The following is an 18,683-nucleotide window of genomic DNA, read 5'->3' on the forward strand; positions in this document are numbered from 1 at the left end:
TATGAAAAAAATTCAATTCAAAAAATATGAAATATATGTTCAAAAATAACATGATTTTGCTCAAGTTGAAATAGAAAATATAGAGCTGGTTTACGTTTAATCCTTTTTAGGGCAAAAACTGAACTTCAACGTTTTTGCACAAAAAAAAAAATAATATCAACTTATTAAATAAATATATTTGCATAACTTGGATTTGTTGTTGTTCTCTATTTAAATCTGCAGTGTTGCTTCCAAAATGAGTATTTTTCTTTGCATTTTTTGGAATACTTAAACACTATTTAATACATTATTATTATTTAGAAAAAAACAAAGCAAAACCGCATTTCTTAATTAATTTTGCAAATATCATAATGCAAATAAAAGTGTATATTATTTTTTGGTGTTTATCTTCCGTTTTTAAGCTACTACTATCATGCTGTGTCTTCCTTTACAAGCGATCACCTTTAATTTCAACGTTTATTTTCTCTAGAGTTTTACTTATTTACATTCAGTACAGGTCGTGCACTCAGGTCAAGTTTGCCACATGCGTTGTGTCCATATGTTGTATGAGGGTGCGCATGAAAGCCATCTCTTTGCGTGCGTTCTCTAATATCACTTTCGGATCGTCTGAAGTGCAGCGCAAGCAGTTCGGTGCAAAGACCATTGCCAGATTGGATGAGTCCATTTTGGTACAACTCACCACGTCAGCGTGGGAGAATTGTTGCAAAAAGTGCACCAGGTAAGTCAAAACCTAGAAAAATAATTTCATAAGATTAATAGTGATATAAATATCAGTTATATACTCGTTTGCATTTTCATACTTACCAACTTATTAAGCTCCGGCAGTTTATCAACAATTTCTTTGGCTTTGTCCGGATCCTCAGTATTGACGCATTCTTCGTAGAACTGGTCCGGAATGAGCGGATCATACAATTCACGATACCACAGCTTCAAAAGACTAGCGGGCGCATGCGCATCCACTGTTTAAGAACAAAAAATTTTTTTTTCATATATTGTGTGTAAGGGAAATAACTTATTATCAGCAAAAACTTACCCATGCTATTTTTATAATCAGGAACATCCCACCGATCTAAACGACTCTTCAAGCAATTCACCTCATCCACATCCGCGGAGACGCGGAAAATTCCCTCCGTTTGCTTGCCGTTCAAAAGCAAAACCTAAAATTAAAAAAAAATATGTTTTATAAAAAAAAGTATAGTCTGCGACTTTAATAAGTAAATGTGCTTACATGCTCTGACAGTGTAGTTTGTATCCACGGCAATTTGCGATTTGGGAACTTATCCTTTTGCAAGTCCATAACCTCAGCGATTGTGTTGCCAAACATGCTGACGCGTAGAATTTGATTCTAATAGAAGAAATAAATATTTATGTAATTATTATTTGAAGTTTTACAAAATTACAAATGAGATTATGATAACTCATTTTGGAAGGGACTTGCTGTAATAACCCCGTCTAGCTTTTGTGTGATTTCTGGAAAGCGAACATTTCAAAAAATATAGTTTCCAAAAGAGAGATGGATTCAAATTTATAACCGGGCAACAATTATTTCCCCGACATCTCGGGTTTCAGTATTATATATTCAAAGTGTTCCTGGATTTATTAGCCCGCTATAAACAGCTTCATTCTCAAAATTCGTCACCACTGCACTTTTTCACTTCCGCAAATGCTTCTTTTATATCTTACTCACCCTCGCCTGCTCAACTTCATCTTCCGTTGGCTTTTTCGCCTGCCGTCGACCATGACTGCCGATACGATCCAAACGCCTACAGCAAACAGTTGCATAGTGTGAGATCTGTACATGTATGGGCCACTTGCCCACCTCCGGAAAAGACGTGGCGAAGGCCGGATCACGATGCCGATTCATATAACTGTAAACGCATTACAATTATTAATAATATTTTATAACAAAAGTTTCCTGTAAGCTTACTTCAACAAAGTTGGCTGAAATGTAGGCGATGGCGGCACAAAGGACAAACAAATCGCCATTAGCTCCCAGCCGCGTATGAGTGAATCACGTTTCGGGTTCTCTGTGGTCTGGCGGCATAGCTGCACGTACAATTCATCGCGTAGTCTGTGGAATTTCATTTAAATTATTATATGTTATTACTTCTTATGTATGTACATATGTATATATGTTGTACTAACTGTTGCTGTGGCAGCGCCGCGACTATTATATCGATCGCCACCGAATTGAGACTCATGCCGACACGCGCCTTTCGATCGCCCATGTAAATTTGCACCAACTTGAAGAGTTCAATGGCAGTTTTCTTGTCCGATTTGTCGCGTGACAACGCCAACATTGGTCGGCTGATGGGCTCCGGAGTCCAGCTCAGCATATCGCGCACAGAAGACTATGTAGAGCAATAATTAAATAATTGTCATGACTTGTCATTACTTGATTATTCTATCTTTTGGACCATTTTATGTAGCCACCGCTTACCTTTTTACGAAAGATGCCCTTCGAATGTAAATTCAGATTGTCGGCGGCGAATTTCTCAATATCACATTCCTTCATGCACACCAGCGTGGTGCTCAGGCCGCCCAAATTGGGTGGTGCGCGCTCGCTAGGCGGAAATATTTGCTGAATTGTCGGCTTCAGCGATGGCGGTGGCAATCGGGGCGTACGCGACATGCTTGCTGTGCCACCACCACTTTCATCTTTGGCATAATGATGCAGGCGCACACTGCCACCGCCCGTTCCGACAACACCGGTGCCCGCGATATTATTGCCATCAATGCCGGTTGAACCGCTGACGCCGCCCGACTGTGCTATGCGTGAAATTTGTCGATTTGGTGAGGGTAGTGTTTGTGATTGCTTTTGTTTGGTATCAGCATCGAGTTGAAGGTGCTGATGTGGTGGCAGAGGTGGTTGTGGTGGCAGGTGATGATGTGGCGCTAGTGCTGGTGTATTCGAATACAATTGATTTTGTTGTATTTGTGTTTGAGATCCAAGCTGATGATGACCAAGTGATGGTTGCCTTTGTTGGTATTGCTGTTGCTGTTGTTGTTGTTGTGTTGGGGTAATGTGCGTTGTATGCGCGGTGTCATAAAATGAGATTTGATATCGTTGCTTTGGTTTTTGTGCGAATTCCGATGCGCGTTCGGCACCTTGGCTGCCAATACCCTCGAGAACGGCTTCCACATTGTCAGAGCTGTAGAAAATGCGCAAAAAATGCAAACAAAGGAATCTTACGTTACGAAAGTAAAGGTAATAAACAAAATAACATACATATCCTCACGTCCTGATGGATCATAAGGTGGATATTGATATGCGTAATAGGACACGCTGTCATCCATGTTGGCATAATCATCAATCATGCCATAATTATGCTCCAAATATCCGCCATGCGTGTCTGAGCCACCATCCGAATCCTCATTATCTGGCTCGTGACCGGAGAGCGAGTGCTCCGATTGGCTATCCGAATGATAGGAGTCTGAATCGATGGGATCACCGAATACATAATGTCCAGACAATTTGGCTTGCTCCATAATGTAGTTCTTCAATGGCAGCAGATGTTGATGCATTTCCTGCATATCGTATGGAAAACAAGAATTTTAATAAATAACTGTTTTTTATTTTGTTTTTAAATCTAAAGCAGTTCAGTTAGCACTAACCTGATCCCAATTGCTGTAAAGCGGCGATATATTGCCGTTGTCGTACTCTACATCACTATTATCGGCATTAAGCAGATTGTTATGTTGTCGTGAGCCACGCGAGCGACGATATTCGTGTTTGTTGCCACGCGAACTATCATAGTAGTGCTCATTTGAGCGACGGTTTGCCTGTTTGTCCTGCAAAATACGAATAAAATTTATTAAGTACAGTTAGATAAGAATCTCTAATTTATAATTTCGTCAAAATATCGATCAGTATAGCTTCGTTAGTTATTTGAAGTGATTGAAATACTCACCACACCAGTTGAGTTGTGACGCAAAGAGCCAACCGAGCGATTATCCTGACTTTGGTGTTGCTGCAGCTGTGATGTCTGCTGTTGATATGCACGCGCGGCCGTCGACGAACGCTGCTTGCTGCGCGAATCTGTCGAACTGCGCGACGAATGTGTCAGCATGCCACCAATATTATCCGATGATGGAAAATTTTTCATACCCACGGTGGTAGCGACCAGGTTATTTGGTGACGTTGAAGAGGAAGCAGCAACGACATCACTTAAATGTGGCGATGTCGGCTTAGTTAAGGACATGCGTTCCATATTCAAAAGCTCCAAGCTGCACGAAGAATCCTGCTTATGATGTTTGGTATGCAAAGGTGCAGTTGGCGAGTGACCAGGTGAATGCAAAGCGGTGTTAGTGGCGAAAGCGCTGCCGAGAGCATTATTAGCGGCTTTCGAGGATTTTGATTTGATCTATAGTCAGTGGGGGATATTTTGGTTAAGAAAATATTATTTACTAATGATTACAATCCACGCACCTGCGGACTAATGGGGCTCTGTGGACTGGAGTCACTCGAGTGCTTTTTGTTGCTGCTGCTACCGCTGGTGCCACCACCACCACTAGTGCCATCGCCACTTGTTGTCTTGGACGCGGCAGCGTGACGTCGACGCGAGAGTGGTGTATTTTCCACAGACTTAAAATATTTTTCATGCATGGAGTCATCGCTGGCCGCACCACCATTTGCCTCACCGCTTGATTTGCGATACGACTTGCTGTGATGGCATGCGGCTGTGGGATTTATGGCGGTTGACATGAAGCTACCCGAACGCGCCAACGACACTTTATATTCACGTTCACGCTCTGCAACAGGAAAAACCACTTTAAATATACATACATACCCAAAGAAGCAAAAAGGAAACTGTGCACTTACCGCCTGCATATTCTGCTGCACCGTGATGCCCGCCACCCGAACCGCTGCCTCCCGAGCCGCTGATACGTTGGGCACGTGGTGCCTGTTGCTGTTGTTGCGGCTGGGAGTGCCTTTGATGTGCATAAGCCAGCGGTGGATACTGACCACTCGCACCTGTGCCCGCAGCACTGCCACCGTCGGGCGAGATTTTCTTCTTTGGTTGTGGTGTGTGCGCCGAGTGCGTGGGCGAAGCCACATCCGACGACTTGGACGAGCAGTAGCCCGGTAAATGATGTCCTGGCAAGAGCTGTTGCTGTTGCGGTGAATGCGTTTGCGTTTGCGTTGGCGTCTGCTTATGATGACGATCGAAATATTTATCGCCTGTCACACCACCACCAACACCACTGCTACCATTGTCATTGCCACCACCGCCATAGGATGAGGCGTGCGGTAAGTTGTGCGAACTACTGCTCTCTTGCAACAAATCAAAGCTGCTGTGTGGGTTGTTGTTTTTGTTGTAAGCATATTGTAAGGTGGGCGTCGTTGGACAGTGGATGCCGTTTATGAGCAAGTCGGCGTGAAAAAGCAACATGAAATGAGAAACGAAACACAGAACGTGTTGTGAACATGTTGCAGTGCATGGACTGGAGCGGAGGAAAGCGCTATAAAGCAAAACACTCACCTGCCCTCTTTTCGTGTGCGCTGTTTCTGTAGTGAACCCAACCGCAAACTTTCGCCAGCGCCAGCATCGTTAAATCTCCGATAGCCATGTATGCTGGACAAACTGGAATCGCTGGACTTGCCCGACTCTTTGTAATGATTGGTTGAATCTATGTTTGCATACATATGCGTGTGTGGAAATATATTGAGTGCATGAGTAATTTGAGTAGAGTTAGAAAAAATAATAATTTTTTACAAACGAAAATTAGTGCACGTTGTGAAATGGTTTAAATGATGAGAATTCATCATAGCAGTTAAAAATCATGGATGTGGGATGTGACAAATCTAAGCCACGATATCTGAAATCCTAATGGAAAAAGAGACGTTTATCACAGTCTTCTCTTCAGTTTAGATACAAAATTTCGACAGAAATACACTCATGATCGAATTTGACCCGGACTGATCCCTAAAATGTCGACGTATTGATCTCAATATGTCAACGAGTGTGTTTTTTCCTGTTGTTTTGTTTCAGTGAACAGTTTGTCTGACGATTTTTACCATGAAAAAAAAAACTTGAAGAACGAGTTTGCTTGAAATTTTGCGTTTCGATTGGAATCATGACTACGGAATCGTTGAAAGTGTTGCAGAAGTCTTTTGGAGAGTATATTTTATCACGAACGCAAGTATTTATATGGCATAAAATATTCAATAAAGTCCAAGAAGTCATCGAAAATTTCCCTAGTGCGAGTCGTGAAGTCATGAATAGATGCTTGACAATGTTGTTGAGGACCCTAGATTCATTTAACTCATTGTTACTGCTAACTAGACACAGGTTTAGGAATATGACGTCGAAATTGTTCAACACTTAACCAAAATTCGCCGAAGATCATCGCGGCCGAGACTTATACAAAGGGTATAGAAAAATTGGATTAAGCGTTGGCATGCTTGTATGGGCTCAGCAGCCTGTTTTGAAAGCGACAATAAAGAGTGGTATTGAAATTCGACAGTCCGGGCCAAATTTGATTAAAAGTTATATTATACAATAAATCAAACCCAAATTGTTTGAAAAATCTGACGAATTTATTAAGATTATTTATACCGATCGGTTCCTTTGAAATAATAGATAAATCTATATTCAAAAATATATACACTACCATATGTGTGTTTGAAAAATGACATTTCTGATTTACTAACATGTAGAAGTATGTATGTGCGTGAGCCATACACAGGCGTTCAAATATATTTGAAAGTACTTCTTCCTCTGAAGGTCTAGCAGCCGAGCCAGATGGGCGGACAAGAAAGATGAGTTGCCTTGCAACTATTCCCACTTTATATTAAATATACACATACATACATACTTATATGTATATGTATGAATATATACTTCGATGTGCTTCTGCATATGAATGCCTACAAAGCTATGTGTATATATTGTAGGTGAACATGCACAAGTAACTATCCCGACTGTGTTAATCTTCGGCGTATGTGCATTCTACTGGTACCCGGCTGCTGCAGCAACAATAACAACAATAAATATGTATAAGTATAATTAAAAGGAATGCAAATATACCAAGCGCACGACCAAGCCCAAGAGCTGGAGCACATGAAGTGACACACTGTCGCAGCACCGACGGCATTCAAAAATCTATAAATGTGCACATGCATGTATGTATGTATGTGAATTATTATGCATGGCTACATGTGTGCATGTTCATTAACGACTTAATGTCTTGTATGACTAGGTGAAGGCACACCGACTCTAACAGCTATGGATGGCGTTATACAAAAAAGTACTCCAACCAATTTATCGGGAAGCCGCAGTAAGAAAGTAAGCGGAATGCACATATGCTTGTATGTAGTGATTGTATGGATAAATTTAGATTACTTTGAATACTTGCACAACTACTGGGTTGAATACATAAATATATATGTGTTTGTTTGTGTGTGTAGTGCAGTGCAAAAGTAGATATTTTTATTTATGGCAAATAGCTTACCTTGTGAGCGTCTCGAAGAGAATGGCTGCATGTCCGTGAACGATGATGAATCACCCGTTCCAACGCTGTGCGTACGTATGTATGTAGAACGGATCGGCATTTTCAATGATAAACATTGCAGGTACATATAAGTACATGGAAATGTGGTAAAGTGATCATTTAAGCGCGACAAAAAAGGAATCACATAATTTGAACGACGTTGCGGATGGCAATGAACGCCAGCAAGTGCGTGTCCAGTGTGATTATGCGACACATATGAATTATGAAAGTAAGAAGAAAAGAAATACACAATTGAAATTACATTTCACAGACATTGAATTCTTAATTAATTTGCATATAAAGCATTATACATACTCAGGCTTGAACCAAATGCGCTAGGTATTACTCACCGAAAACTGTGACGCCCACGTGGACTAGAAATGAACTCGGCGGAGAGTTTCTCCTCCGAACTGGCGTGCAGCGGCAAAGCGTTGGCGCTACGGCCATCCATGCCAGCGCTACTGCGCTTGCCCCCACTACCGACACTCCCACCGGTATTCGTGTTATTCATGGCGGCCAATCCTGCCGCTTCACGCGCTGCACTCCGCTGGGCGCGCAGCTTGCCGACCGCCGCCAAAGGTGATTGTGTCGCCGACGTCGACTGTGACTGCGACCCTCCTCCTCCTGTCGTATGCTGCGTTTGTGTGCTGCTCTCCTTGCGATCACTCGGATCCGTATTCTGCTTGAGCGTTTGCAATTTCGCCAGCGGTATGATATCACACTTGCTTGGCCGATGCCAGACGGTTTTCTGTGTCGCCGCATTGTAGTAGTAAAAGCGTTGCGTATTCGTATCGAACAATTCCCACCACTGTGATGAGTCGGTGCGCTTAATTGGTACATCCTGCGGTGCAACAAAAACAACAACAAATAAAATGATATCAAATTAGAAATATGTACAAATACCGTAATAAACACAAAATATGCAACAACAATTGCTAAACCCATTGTTTACCAGCTTTGTGTGTATGTATGTATGTGTATAATAAAATATTAAATAGCTGAGTAAGTTATTATGTGAGACGGTCATGCCGCTTTAAATTGAGTTGAGCCAAGCCCCGTTGGTCGGTCAAGTGGCGGTCAGCGGGTGTGCTCAATTGTGTGTGTGGGCGTATGCGCGTTAGCGAGATGGGCAAGCGGCGCACAATGGGTTCTGTCAAATTCAAGTGGTAACATACAACGGCATATCCACATTACTACATACCCACGTAACCATTTAGATATGTAAACAAGTAGGGGATTAGGTAAAAAATAGCTGTTAATTTAGCTAAAAATTGCGGGAGGCCTGATAGCAAAAATTTTAGTGGCGCACCATACGATATGCATGTATGTCGTTAGTTTCGTAGCCGAGAGCGTGACCAAAATTCTATAGATCATAGATCATTTATTTATGTCCAAAACTTAAAAAATTTTAAGTTTTAAAAAAGTTTTAAAACGGTTGTTTTAGTCATCATTTATAATGCTGAAACGTTCTCTTAAGGAGGAGTCTGCTTTAGAAACTTCAAAAAATCTATTTCTTTTTTCTCTTAAAAAAATATATCTAAGAATATGTCCGAAAGTTATAAATGGGAATTCGAAACATTTTCAAAGCTAGAAGAGAAAGAGTGACCGAGCGTCTAGTAGATATTTGACGCGCGAACAATTTTTCTTAATTGGCGAAAAACCACTTTTTTCCAATTTTTAAAAAACTGTAGAATTTTACCCTTTTTTAGGATTTTTTAGTTTAACTAGAAAATAAAATAGTTATTAACAAATTTGAATCTCTTTAAATTTTTTGTTTTTGATAGAAATCGCAACCTGCATCCAGCCCGCCATCCGACAAATGCACATGCGAGATGCATCGGGCAATTGCATCCCAAAGGCAGAATATCAAAGATTTCGTATCCAGAAAAATTTGCAGATGATGTTTAAATATATGTATGTATATCTATAAACCCTAGCCTCTAAAGCAGGCACTCCCCTTTAAGAAGTGAATAGGAATTTTAACTATTTTCACATCATTTATTTCTAAAATGCCAAATATTGTGTTTCTCACACTCTATACTCAAATAAAAGAAACAACAAAATACATTGTATTTAGTCGGACCTAAGTGACCCTCATTTACAGCAAATCAAGAACTCTTGGACTCTCAACAGCATTCCTCGACATAATTTGGCCAATCTTTTCTGTCACTATAACAAAAAAAACAATCAGTCAGATCAGACATACGCAAAAGTATTTGATTTAAATAACTCTCCCAGAGACTGGTTTGTTTCTCTTAAAAACCCGTAACGTTGACTCATCAGATGTTTTGAAGATCCATGCCTCGGCACCGTATAGCAAGACAAGGATAATGAGTGACTTGTAGAGTTTGGTCTTTGTTCGTCCAGAGAAGAAGTTAGTACTGATTCCAAAATAGACGAAATTATCTACGACTTCGAAGTTATAACTGTGACGTGGAAGTCGAGTTGCGAGTACGTCACATGTTTGTTTGATGACAGGAGATATTTCGTCACTACTAGACCCATTTGCTTCGCTTCCTTATGCAGTCTGGAGAAAGCGGTTATTGAAGCCAATGCTATTAATATACGCCGATAATGCGCCAGCAGCTGTGCACTCTTATAAAAAATTTTATGTTCTCGATGCAGCTCTACAGCTCTAATTATTACCTTCAACAATATATTGAAGAAGTCGCACGAAGGGGAGTTGCGTTGTCTGTAAACTTGTTTGGTATCGAAAATATTTTTCCCGATCCTAACGAATTATTATATTTTTTTTATTTTTATCCGTGTAATTATTACAAATTAAAAAACGCTGTTTCGAGAAATGCCGTTCAAGGAAAGTGATACAGCTGATAGGACTGAGCGGTTACACTTTAGAAGTCTGTAACTCAAAAAATATCTCAAATATTTATATAAATATCGACATATTTAAAAGGTATATAGGCTGCTATATACCTTAATTATCAAAACATGACAAATAAATCAATTTGTTCAAAATTTTACGCTACGTGTGCCCCTTAAATTTGTTTTTTTATATAAATAAAGTAATGTTTGGTAGGGAATACTAAAATAAAGTTTTATAATTGAGTTTAGTTTTTTTTGTCAATAAATTAGCAAAAGCATACTTGTAGGAGATGCACCTAATTTATACATTTTTCAATTTTTTTTTATTTGAAATACAAAGCCCATCTCACATTTGTGCTGAAATCGACTGCACATAAAATGACCCATCTAAATATCTAAATTAAAATGCTGTTGCTGTCAAAAGTAATACGAGCCGCGGTGCCCTTCAGCAATGCAATCACACATACACATACGCAAATGGAAGTGCAGCGCGCTCGCTCCCAAAGCTTCTTCAGTCATTCATGCGCAGTCAGCAGCGTTGAACACCCACACAGTTGATTGTTTACATATCGGCACAGCTCCAGATATATGTATATGTACATATCATGTATACATATACAGACGTGTTCGAAATAATAAGAACAACCAAAGTGAATATCGAAATCATTGAATAAAATTTTCTCAGTAATATTTTATTGAGCCTTTTTTTCTTAAAAAATTTATACATATTGTGAGTATTAAAAAAATTTAAAATCTGGTCATCAAATACGCACTAACATTTTTGTACTGCAATTTTTGTTGCATTGGGTCTTAAACAGCCTGTTCGAAAAAATAAGAACAAAGCATGAAAAATTATAAGAACACACGTTTKTTGTTTTGAAATGCATACAAATGGCTTTACATTTAATATGAAGTTGCTCCCCCTCGATTTTTTATTACTTCGGCACATCTGGACTGCATGGAGTCTACAAGGGTGCGGCATCTAGAGAGTGGTATATTTTCCCAAGTATTCTTTGCTGCTCTCCATAATTCTTCCAAATTTTGTGGCTTAGCATCCCTTATTCCCTTTTTTACATCCATCCATAAGTGTTCGATTRGGTTAAGGTCCGGCGACTGCGCCGGCCAATCCATTAATTTCACATTTTTGCTGCGAAACCATTCCTTAGCCCTTTTTGAGGTATGCTTTGGGTCATTATHTTGCTGATAGACCCAACGCAGTGGCATATCCTCTYCTGCATAAGGTAAAACTACGTCATCCAAAATATTATTAACATAGAAAACTGCGTCCATAATGCCGGTGATCTTTATTAGAGGCCCAACACCATTCCACGAAAAACAACCCCACAACATCAACTCGAGACCTCCATGTTTTATAGTTTTCGTTGTGTATTTTGAATTAAATTGCTGTTTAGGAGGACGTCTAACGTACTGTTTTTCTTTACCAGAGTCGAATTGCACAATCTTTGTCTCATCGGTCCATAAAATATTACGCCAAATTGTTTTAGGTTCATTAATAAATCGTTTTGCAAATTTGAGTCTCCGTTTCAAATGTACACTTTTCAGTAAAGGTACTTTTCTAGGACTTCGCGCTTTCAGATNTTTCAATTTTTTTAATACTCACAATATGTATAAATTTTTTAAGAAAAAAAGGTTCAATAAAATATTACTGAGAAAATTTTATTCAATGATTTCGATATTCACTTTGGTTGTTCTTATTATTTCGAACACGTCTGTACATAAATATATGTGTATGTGGGCATGTAAATAGAAAAATCAAACAAAATTTATGTGGCGCATTGGAAACAGCTGGAATATGGCTAGCTACGGCAGCTGGCGCTTTGTTGCTGTTATTTAAGTAGATTTGTTTTTGCTTTCCTTAATATCAGATGTGTTTGTACACTTTTTTATTGCACACATCAGATGCTTGCAATCCTGTGTTCATTAGGGTGCGAAAAACCAGTTTGTAGAGCAGTAAATTTCCTACATTACTATGAGTTATTCGATGTATAGTAATTTTTTTTTCTTTGAGTTTATAAGAGAAATAATTTGCCTTAAAATAATCAAACTTCCACCATTAATATTTTTTAAAAGGTTATGTTTATGAAAAAATGGTACGAGACTTTTTTGTAGAACAATCCATTTCCTACAAAACCTATGAAACGAGATATTTGTTCAAGTAGTTGAAGTAGTTGGTCGCACCCTCATATACATGTGTCTATGTACACATGTGCATACGTATGTATCAAATAGTTGCTACTTGAAATTAGGCCGATTTTGATGCAGCTCAGCACACTTACACCAACAACTTTTTCACCGCCATACGTCATTGTTGTTGTTGTTGTTAATATAAATACCATTCTTATTATAATGTTTGTTGTGATTCGTTGTCAACTGACTGTTTTTGTTGCGGCCTGTCTAGCATGACCTTGAACTCTTGCTAGCTCAATGACGTTGCCGATGAGACCCTGCACGAGCGTCAACAAGCTGCCAACAACAAAATGTTAGTGTGGTGCTTGCAAATATGACAGCCTTCGCATTGCAACAACAACAACAACAACGACAAGATGGAAGCACATTGCAATTAGAAACAAGGACAAAAGTCACGTGGCTCTCGCAAATCCGAACCTAAACAATACCGAAATGCCAACATTTGCGCAAAGATAAAAGCAGAAATGTAAAAACAAAAAAAAAACAAAGAAATAAATCTGCTTCACACTGCTATTTCCATTATGCTGCTAGCTGCACGCTGAAGCCACTTGGCATCTTTTTTCGCCTTTGCTGCTACACTCGAGCAACCTTCAAGCGCGTGCCTTCGCGTCCAACCACTCACAGCGCTCACCACAATCCTTTCAACCTTTCAATCTTGCTCGCAGTCACATTCGCATTTGCACGCTGCGTGTGTCCGACGCTTGCCCTTCGGCTCTCTAAGCGCCATGCAGCGGAAGTCAGCAAGTTGCAAAGGAAGGCCGCTTGTGATGCTGCAACATTTATGTAAATATGTCATGCCACCAGGTAGAGGGTCTTACAATAAGAGCTAGATGTTGAAATTGTATAAAAAATGGTGTGATTGTGTGGATTATGATATATGTAACTTGGATTTAAGACGGCATATTTGTTGTACATATGTATATTTCACCAACAACAATACAACTGTTTACCATTAATTGTCGTGAAACACCCATTATTCGTCACATAAAAACATAAACGAACAACAGGATGCAGCACCAAAATATATGAACATTTGCGCACATACACACAGCACAAAACGTGTGAGAGTGTTTTAAGTGACGCGAAGCCCTTCATTAGCAAACATTGCGAATGCCATAAAACGAAAATGCAACACACTAAAATATAAAAATAAAAAACACGAGCGCACTGTTTAACATCAAATCCTTTTTGTAATGAAAGAAATGCTGATGCGTGTGCTGATTCTCGACACACCACAAACACTCACTCGCTCTTCAAAATAAACGCTTTAAAAACGCTACAGCACTCTCAGCTGGCTGGTAGCCCACACTGTGATGAACCATTAGCTGGTACATACACCTACGCGGCTACGCTTAGGACAACGTGTGGGCGTTCGAGTGCAGCATTCAAATTGCATTCCCGTCCATTAATGCTATCGAGTGCTTTATAGCGTGACCTTGAGGTTTTGCATTGCCTAATTAAAAGGGTAAAAAAGTTTGAAAAATTAAAAATGTTAAGAGAAGGCGAAGTTCAGAACCTGGTACAATAAGGGCTCTACGAATATGGATTTCGTCAAAAAAATACCTTGGAACCACCAGAGTTTTTATGTATTATAAACATTTTATGTTATTATAAACTTGATCAAAAAAATTGTAATTATCAAACTGCAATTGTCAAAATATTCTTCAGTTCTTATGCGAGTGACATTTCAATGGTGTTACGTTCCATAAAAATTGGCATTAAACAATTTCTTTCAAAAATACATTGTTTTTGCAAGGAAGATCCGATACCGATAAAGCACTAAGTTCTTAAAAATCTATATATATGTCGACTGATGCGTTAGAACCCGCTATCTTTATCGATTGTCTAGTGAGAATTTCATGACATTTCATCGATTGGAAATGAAGTTATTGCGTTTTAAGTGTCAGTATGCTTGTGTTATCGGTGCGAAAATGAGCTTCGAACAAAGAGCCAATAAATTTTTTTTTAAATTGATAAAACTTATACCGAAACGTTTCAATTGATGAAGCAAGTTTATGGCGATGGTTACTTATCCCGTAGCAGAGTGCACGAGTGGTTTCAACGTTTTCAAAGTGGTCGGGAAGACATAAATGATGATCAACATGTGGACCAATCAAAATCCGTGATCATCCGAAATTCCTTCGAAACTGTGCGTGAATTCATCAAACATTAGCCGATCATCATTGAAATACATGGAAATGGAATTGAACATCTCCAAAACAACGCTTTATCTCATTTTGACCGAACATTTGGGCTTACGAAAGGTGTTTGCACGGTTTGTTCCGCACAAATTGACTGACGACCAAAAATTGCTCAGAATGCAACATTCGAAGGACTATTATTTGACCAAAAATCACATTTTAACCATTGACCACTCCCCGTATTCACCTGATATGGTACCATGCGACTACTTCCCTTTAGGAAAAATGTATTTGCCCATGAAAGGAAAGCGTTATGCAGACGTAGAGGCCATTCAAAAGGCTTGCAACGAGCTAAAACACTGTTGTTATTGTTTTAACGGTTATCAGTCCCCGTTGGGATGGCAAGGGTTATCAGTGTTGTCGTCGATGTCATCTAACGGGAGGCCCAGGAAACGTGCTCTTTCGACGGGGTCGGACCAAAGTTCTAAAAAACTCGTTGGACATGCTTTTGGACCGTGCAAAAGGCTGTATTAAAGCAGAAGGAGACTATTTTGAATAAAATAAATTGATTTTGCCGAAAAAACCACATGCTCTTTTTTTAAAATATGGGTTTGAAATTTTGTACAAGTTCTTTTCTACCCAAGAAACTTCTCATTTGGCGGAACTGTCGGATCGGTCAGAATCGAGGTTATTATCCAAGGCAGCGATACAGTGTTTGAAGAAATATTTTTGTTTTTTTCGGTAAAAATAAAATCAACTATAGGTACTGGGGTCCACATATTCGATACCTTGGGGCTTGAATAGTTTTGGTTCGGTTTGGACAATTTTTGATTATAAAGTGACACGCTGCAAAGGCGCTATTCGTATAAAGTTTTATTCTGATATTTAATTCATTCTTGATATACCGGAAAATGAATGCTTCAAATAGAATTTAAAATTGTGTTTTATGGGAAATAGGCGTGGTTGCAATCCGATTTCACCCATTTTCACATGTACTGTAATATAAAATGTCAGTGCAATTTCACGTACCAAATTTGCTTGGATTTGGTCGAGCAGGTTCCGATATATGTGATTTCAGCGAAAAGTGGACCCCCATCAGTCAATTTTGACTGCAGCTTAAAAGAGCTGGAGCTGGAGCTTTCGCTTACCATCTCGGTGGTTAAATTTAATGTTTCTGGAGTATTTAGTTATGGATTTATCACGCTTTCAGGAGTTTTTAACATTACCTTTATATGCGGAGTGGGCGGGATTATGGTCAGATTTCATCCATTTTCACACTATCGACAGGGGTTCGTATAATATTTATGCTATGTGAATTTGCTTGTTATAGCTGTAGTCATTTAGAAGATAATTAAATTATCAAACATACATATATACGGAAAATTGGACAGCATGAAATAGGTCATAAAACCAAACAATACGAGGTGTGTTCAAAAAGTATCGCGAATTTTGTGTTTTTTCAAAAATTATTTATTTGTTCATGAATATCTATTTTGTCCCCTTCAAAGTAATCCCCATGAGATCTTATACACTTGTGCCAACGGTTTTTCCAATCTTCGAAGCACTTCAAAAATCATTTTTTTTATCTTTTCAGCTCCTCCTTCGATGCCGTCTTTATCTCGTCAAGAGAAGCGTAACGTCGTCCTTTCATGGGCCTCTTCAGTTTTGGGAACAAGAAAAAGTCACAGGGGGCCAGATCTGGGGAATACGGTGGCTGCGGCATCATTAGTGTGTTGTTTTTGGCCAAAAAGTCGCGCACAAGCAACGATGTGTGAGCAGGGGCGTTATCGTGGTGCAAAAGCCAATTTTTGTCACATCTTCTCGGCCTTCTGAGAACATTTTTTACCACCGATAAACGTTGCTTCGGTCCAAGGTAGCTTCCCCGTATGCCACAGTCAACATTCGGAATGCATCAGCGCACTTAATTTCGTTTTTCACACAAAATTTGATACAGGTTCTTTGATCCATTTTTTTGAATAGGTAAAAATCGAAGACGACCCAAAACACGTGCAAGCAAAGCAGCTGTCAACAATTAAATGAACATTCAAAATGGCCGAGCTTGTCGACATAAGTGAGAGACATGAGTACCAACATAACGCCACAAAAAATTCGAAATTCGAATATACGTAACCCGCGAAAATTCAAAAAATTCGCGATACTTTTTGAACACGCCTCGTATTTCATCAATATCTATAATTGTACGATTGTACTTATTTGATAAGGAAAATTTGCTGTATTTATTCTGCAACGGCCTTGAAATCATCGCTCTACTCAATAAAGCAGAGGTAAGCAAGATTTCGTATTGTACAACCTAAACGCGGGCGCTTGTTTAAGTAACAATTGCTGTGTTAATATTTGCGCTTTATTATCGCTCACACTCCATATAACGGAAGATAGTGTGTGCGTTAATTAAACATTAATAAAATTAAATAACCGTAATGAGCGGCGCAACTATTGGGCAATGGCGTGGCGCTCGTGTTTAACTTTCGCTTTCAAATAATTTGATTGCGATTATCTATAATTTCGAACAATTTAACTTTATTTGCATTAAAGTAAATACACTTGTGTAAGCGTGCATATGTGTGTATGCATTTGCTTTGTGCTCGCTTACTGCATTGCACCACCATAATTATCGCAGAATTGCAAGCTTTTACTTTATTATAATGGGTTATATGTGCTACTGCTAATCCAAGAGCATTTTATGGATGCCACACAGGCGCACACATACACACGTGCATACCGACGTCCAAACAAGTGCCTACTCCTGCGTGCTTGAGTATCGAATTGAGCGTATTTATAGCATAAACACATACATACTCTCACACATATGTACAAATTTTATATGGTGAATGTTTAATTTGAAGCATTTTAATTAGTTCGATGTGCATGTGTGTGTGTGTTTGAGTTGAAGCTGGCAAATCAACTCACTTATTGCTCGCACTACTTCACTTTTGTGCAATTTTTGTTTCTGTTTTCATTTCTATTTTTCATTTTATTTTTTATTTCCATTTCTATTCATTGTATGTGGCTCAATAGTGCTGTGGTTGCGGCTGGATGGTTGGTCGAACATTGACTAACGGCTCGGCTGGGCTGTGTTTGATGATTGCCTGACTGCGCTGGTGTTGAATTAATTGAATTCTATCATCGCCTTCGCTATTGCTAGGGCAATCACCACTGACTGCCGCAGTTGCCGGCGCTGCCCATAGCCAACAAGACCAACAACAACCGTCATTTTGTTGCAATAAACTATGCGGTATTTGCGGTGGAAGTGTGGTGGCGTTGCGTTGGCTACCGCTACACGATGGTGTGGCATGCAATACAAGGCTCTGCCACATCGGTCGTACATACAAACATACACTTATAAATATATAAATTTAAACTTATGTGTATTGGGTTGGGCAGACAAATTTTATTGTTTTGCGCTACAAATTTACTAATACGAAACTAGCAGGCATACCCAGTGGGGAAAGACTTGTTTCTTTGAAAAAAAATAATATGTATATGAAGCTTTTGTGAAGAATATCGAAGATCCAGATGTGCCTAACGTAACACACATATGAATCATTTAGATGTGCTGTAGTTGGCTACAAATACCTTCTGCAATCACAAAAATACTATATCAAGGAGTTTTTAGGTTAAGTCGATAGCAATTCCTCCTCATCTCATTCCTCACTTTTGAGCATACATACGAATTTTTTATGAATAAAAGATCAAATATAACCTAAGAGGGTTAACATATTCCAAGAAAATAGTACTGGAAAATTTTTATGCATATCCCTGAAGGCAAAATTCAGCTCACTCATTCGTTTTTATAAAATAACAAGTAAGGAAGGGCTAAGTTCGGGTGTCACCGAACATTTTATACTCTCGCATGATAAAGTGATAATCGAGATTTCAGGCGTGGTTGTGAGCCGATTTCACCCATATTTGGTACATGTCATCACGGTGTTAAGAAAATATTATATACCGAATTTCATTGAAATCGGTTGAGTCCTTCCTGAGATATGGTTTTTGGTC

General features: G+C 39.2%; 1 protein-coding gene across 2 annotated transcripts in view; it reads right to left on the reverse strand.

Annotated features, from left to right (window-relative positions):
- Window positions 1–306: 306 nt before the first annotated feature.
- Window positions 307–18,683, reverse strand: part of LOC108977862 — a 32,453-nt gene continuing 14,076 nt past the window's right edge. Inside the window, exons 3-18 of one of the 2 annotated variants that reach the window (XM_018947817.1) lie at window positions 7,845–8,335; window positions 7,456–7,520; window positions 5,484–5,631; window positions 4,823–5,292; window positions 4,430–4,752; window positions 3,912–4,364; window positions 3,616–3,792; window positions 3,230–3,528; window positions 2,441–3,152; window positions 2,146–2,351; window positions 1,928–2,071; window positions 1,688–1,868; window positions 1,229–1,345; window positions 1,034–1,157; window positions 805–959; window positions 307–730 (exon numbers count right to left, since the gene is read on the reverse strand). In XM_018947817.1, the coding sequence (XP_018803362.1) occupies window positions 506–730; window positions 805–959; window positions 1,034–1,157; window positions 1,229–1,345; window positions 1,688–1,868; window positions 1,928–2,071; window positions 2,146–2,351; window positions 2,441–3,152; window positions 3,230–3,528; window positions 3,616–3,792; window positions 3,912–4,364; window positions 4,430–4,752; window positions 4,823–5,292; window positions 5,484–5,631; window positions 7,456–7,520; window positions 7,845–8,335 (4,290 nt within the window). In that variant the 3' untranslated portion in view covers window positions 307–505. Of the gene's footprint in view, window positions 731–804; window positions 960–1,033; window positions 1,158–1,228; window positions 1,346–1,687; window positions 1,869–1,927; window positions 2,072–2,145; window positions 2,352–2,440; window positions 3,153–3,229; window positions 3,529–3,615; window positions 3,793–3,911; window positions 4,365–4,429; window positions 4,753–4,822; window positions 5,296–5,483; window positions 5,632–7,455; window positions 7,521–7,844; window positions 8,336–18,683 lie in introns of both variants that reach the window. The other variant, XM_018947816.1, reaches the window with a different exon arrangement.

Source organism: Bactrocera latifrons, unplaced genomic scaffold (genome assembly GCF_001853355.1).
Source record: "Bactrocera latifrons isolate USDA-ARS-PBARC rearing strain unplaced genomic scaffold, ASM185335v1 scaffold_96, whole genome shotgun sequence".
Classification (NCBI taxonomy): Eukaryota; Metazoa; Arthropoda; class Insecta; order Diptera; family Tephritidae; genus Bactrocera; species Bactrocera latifrons.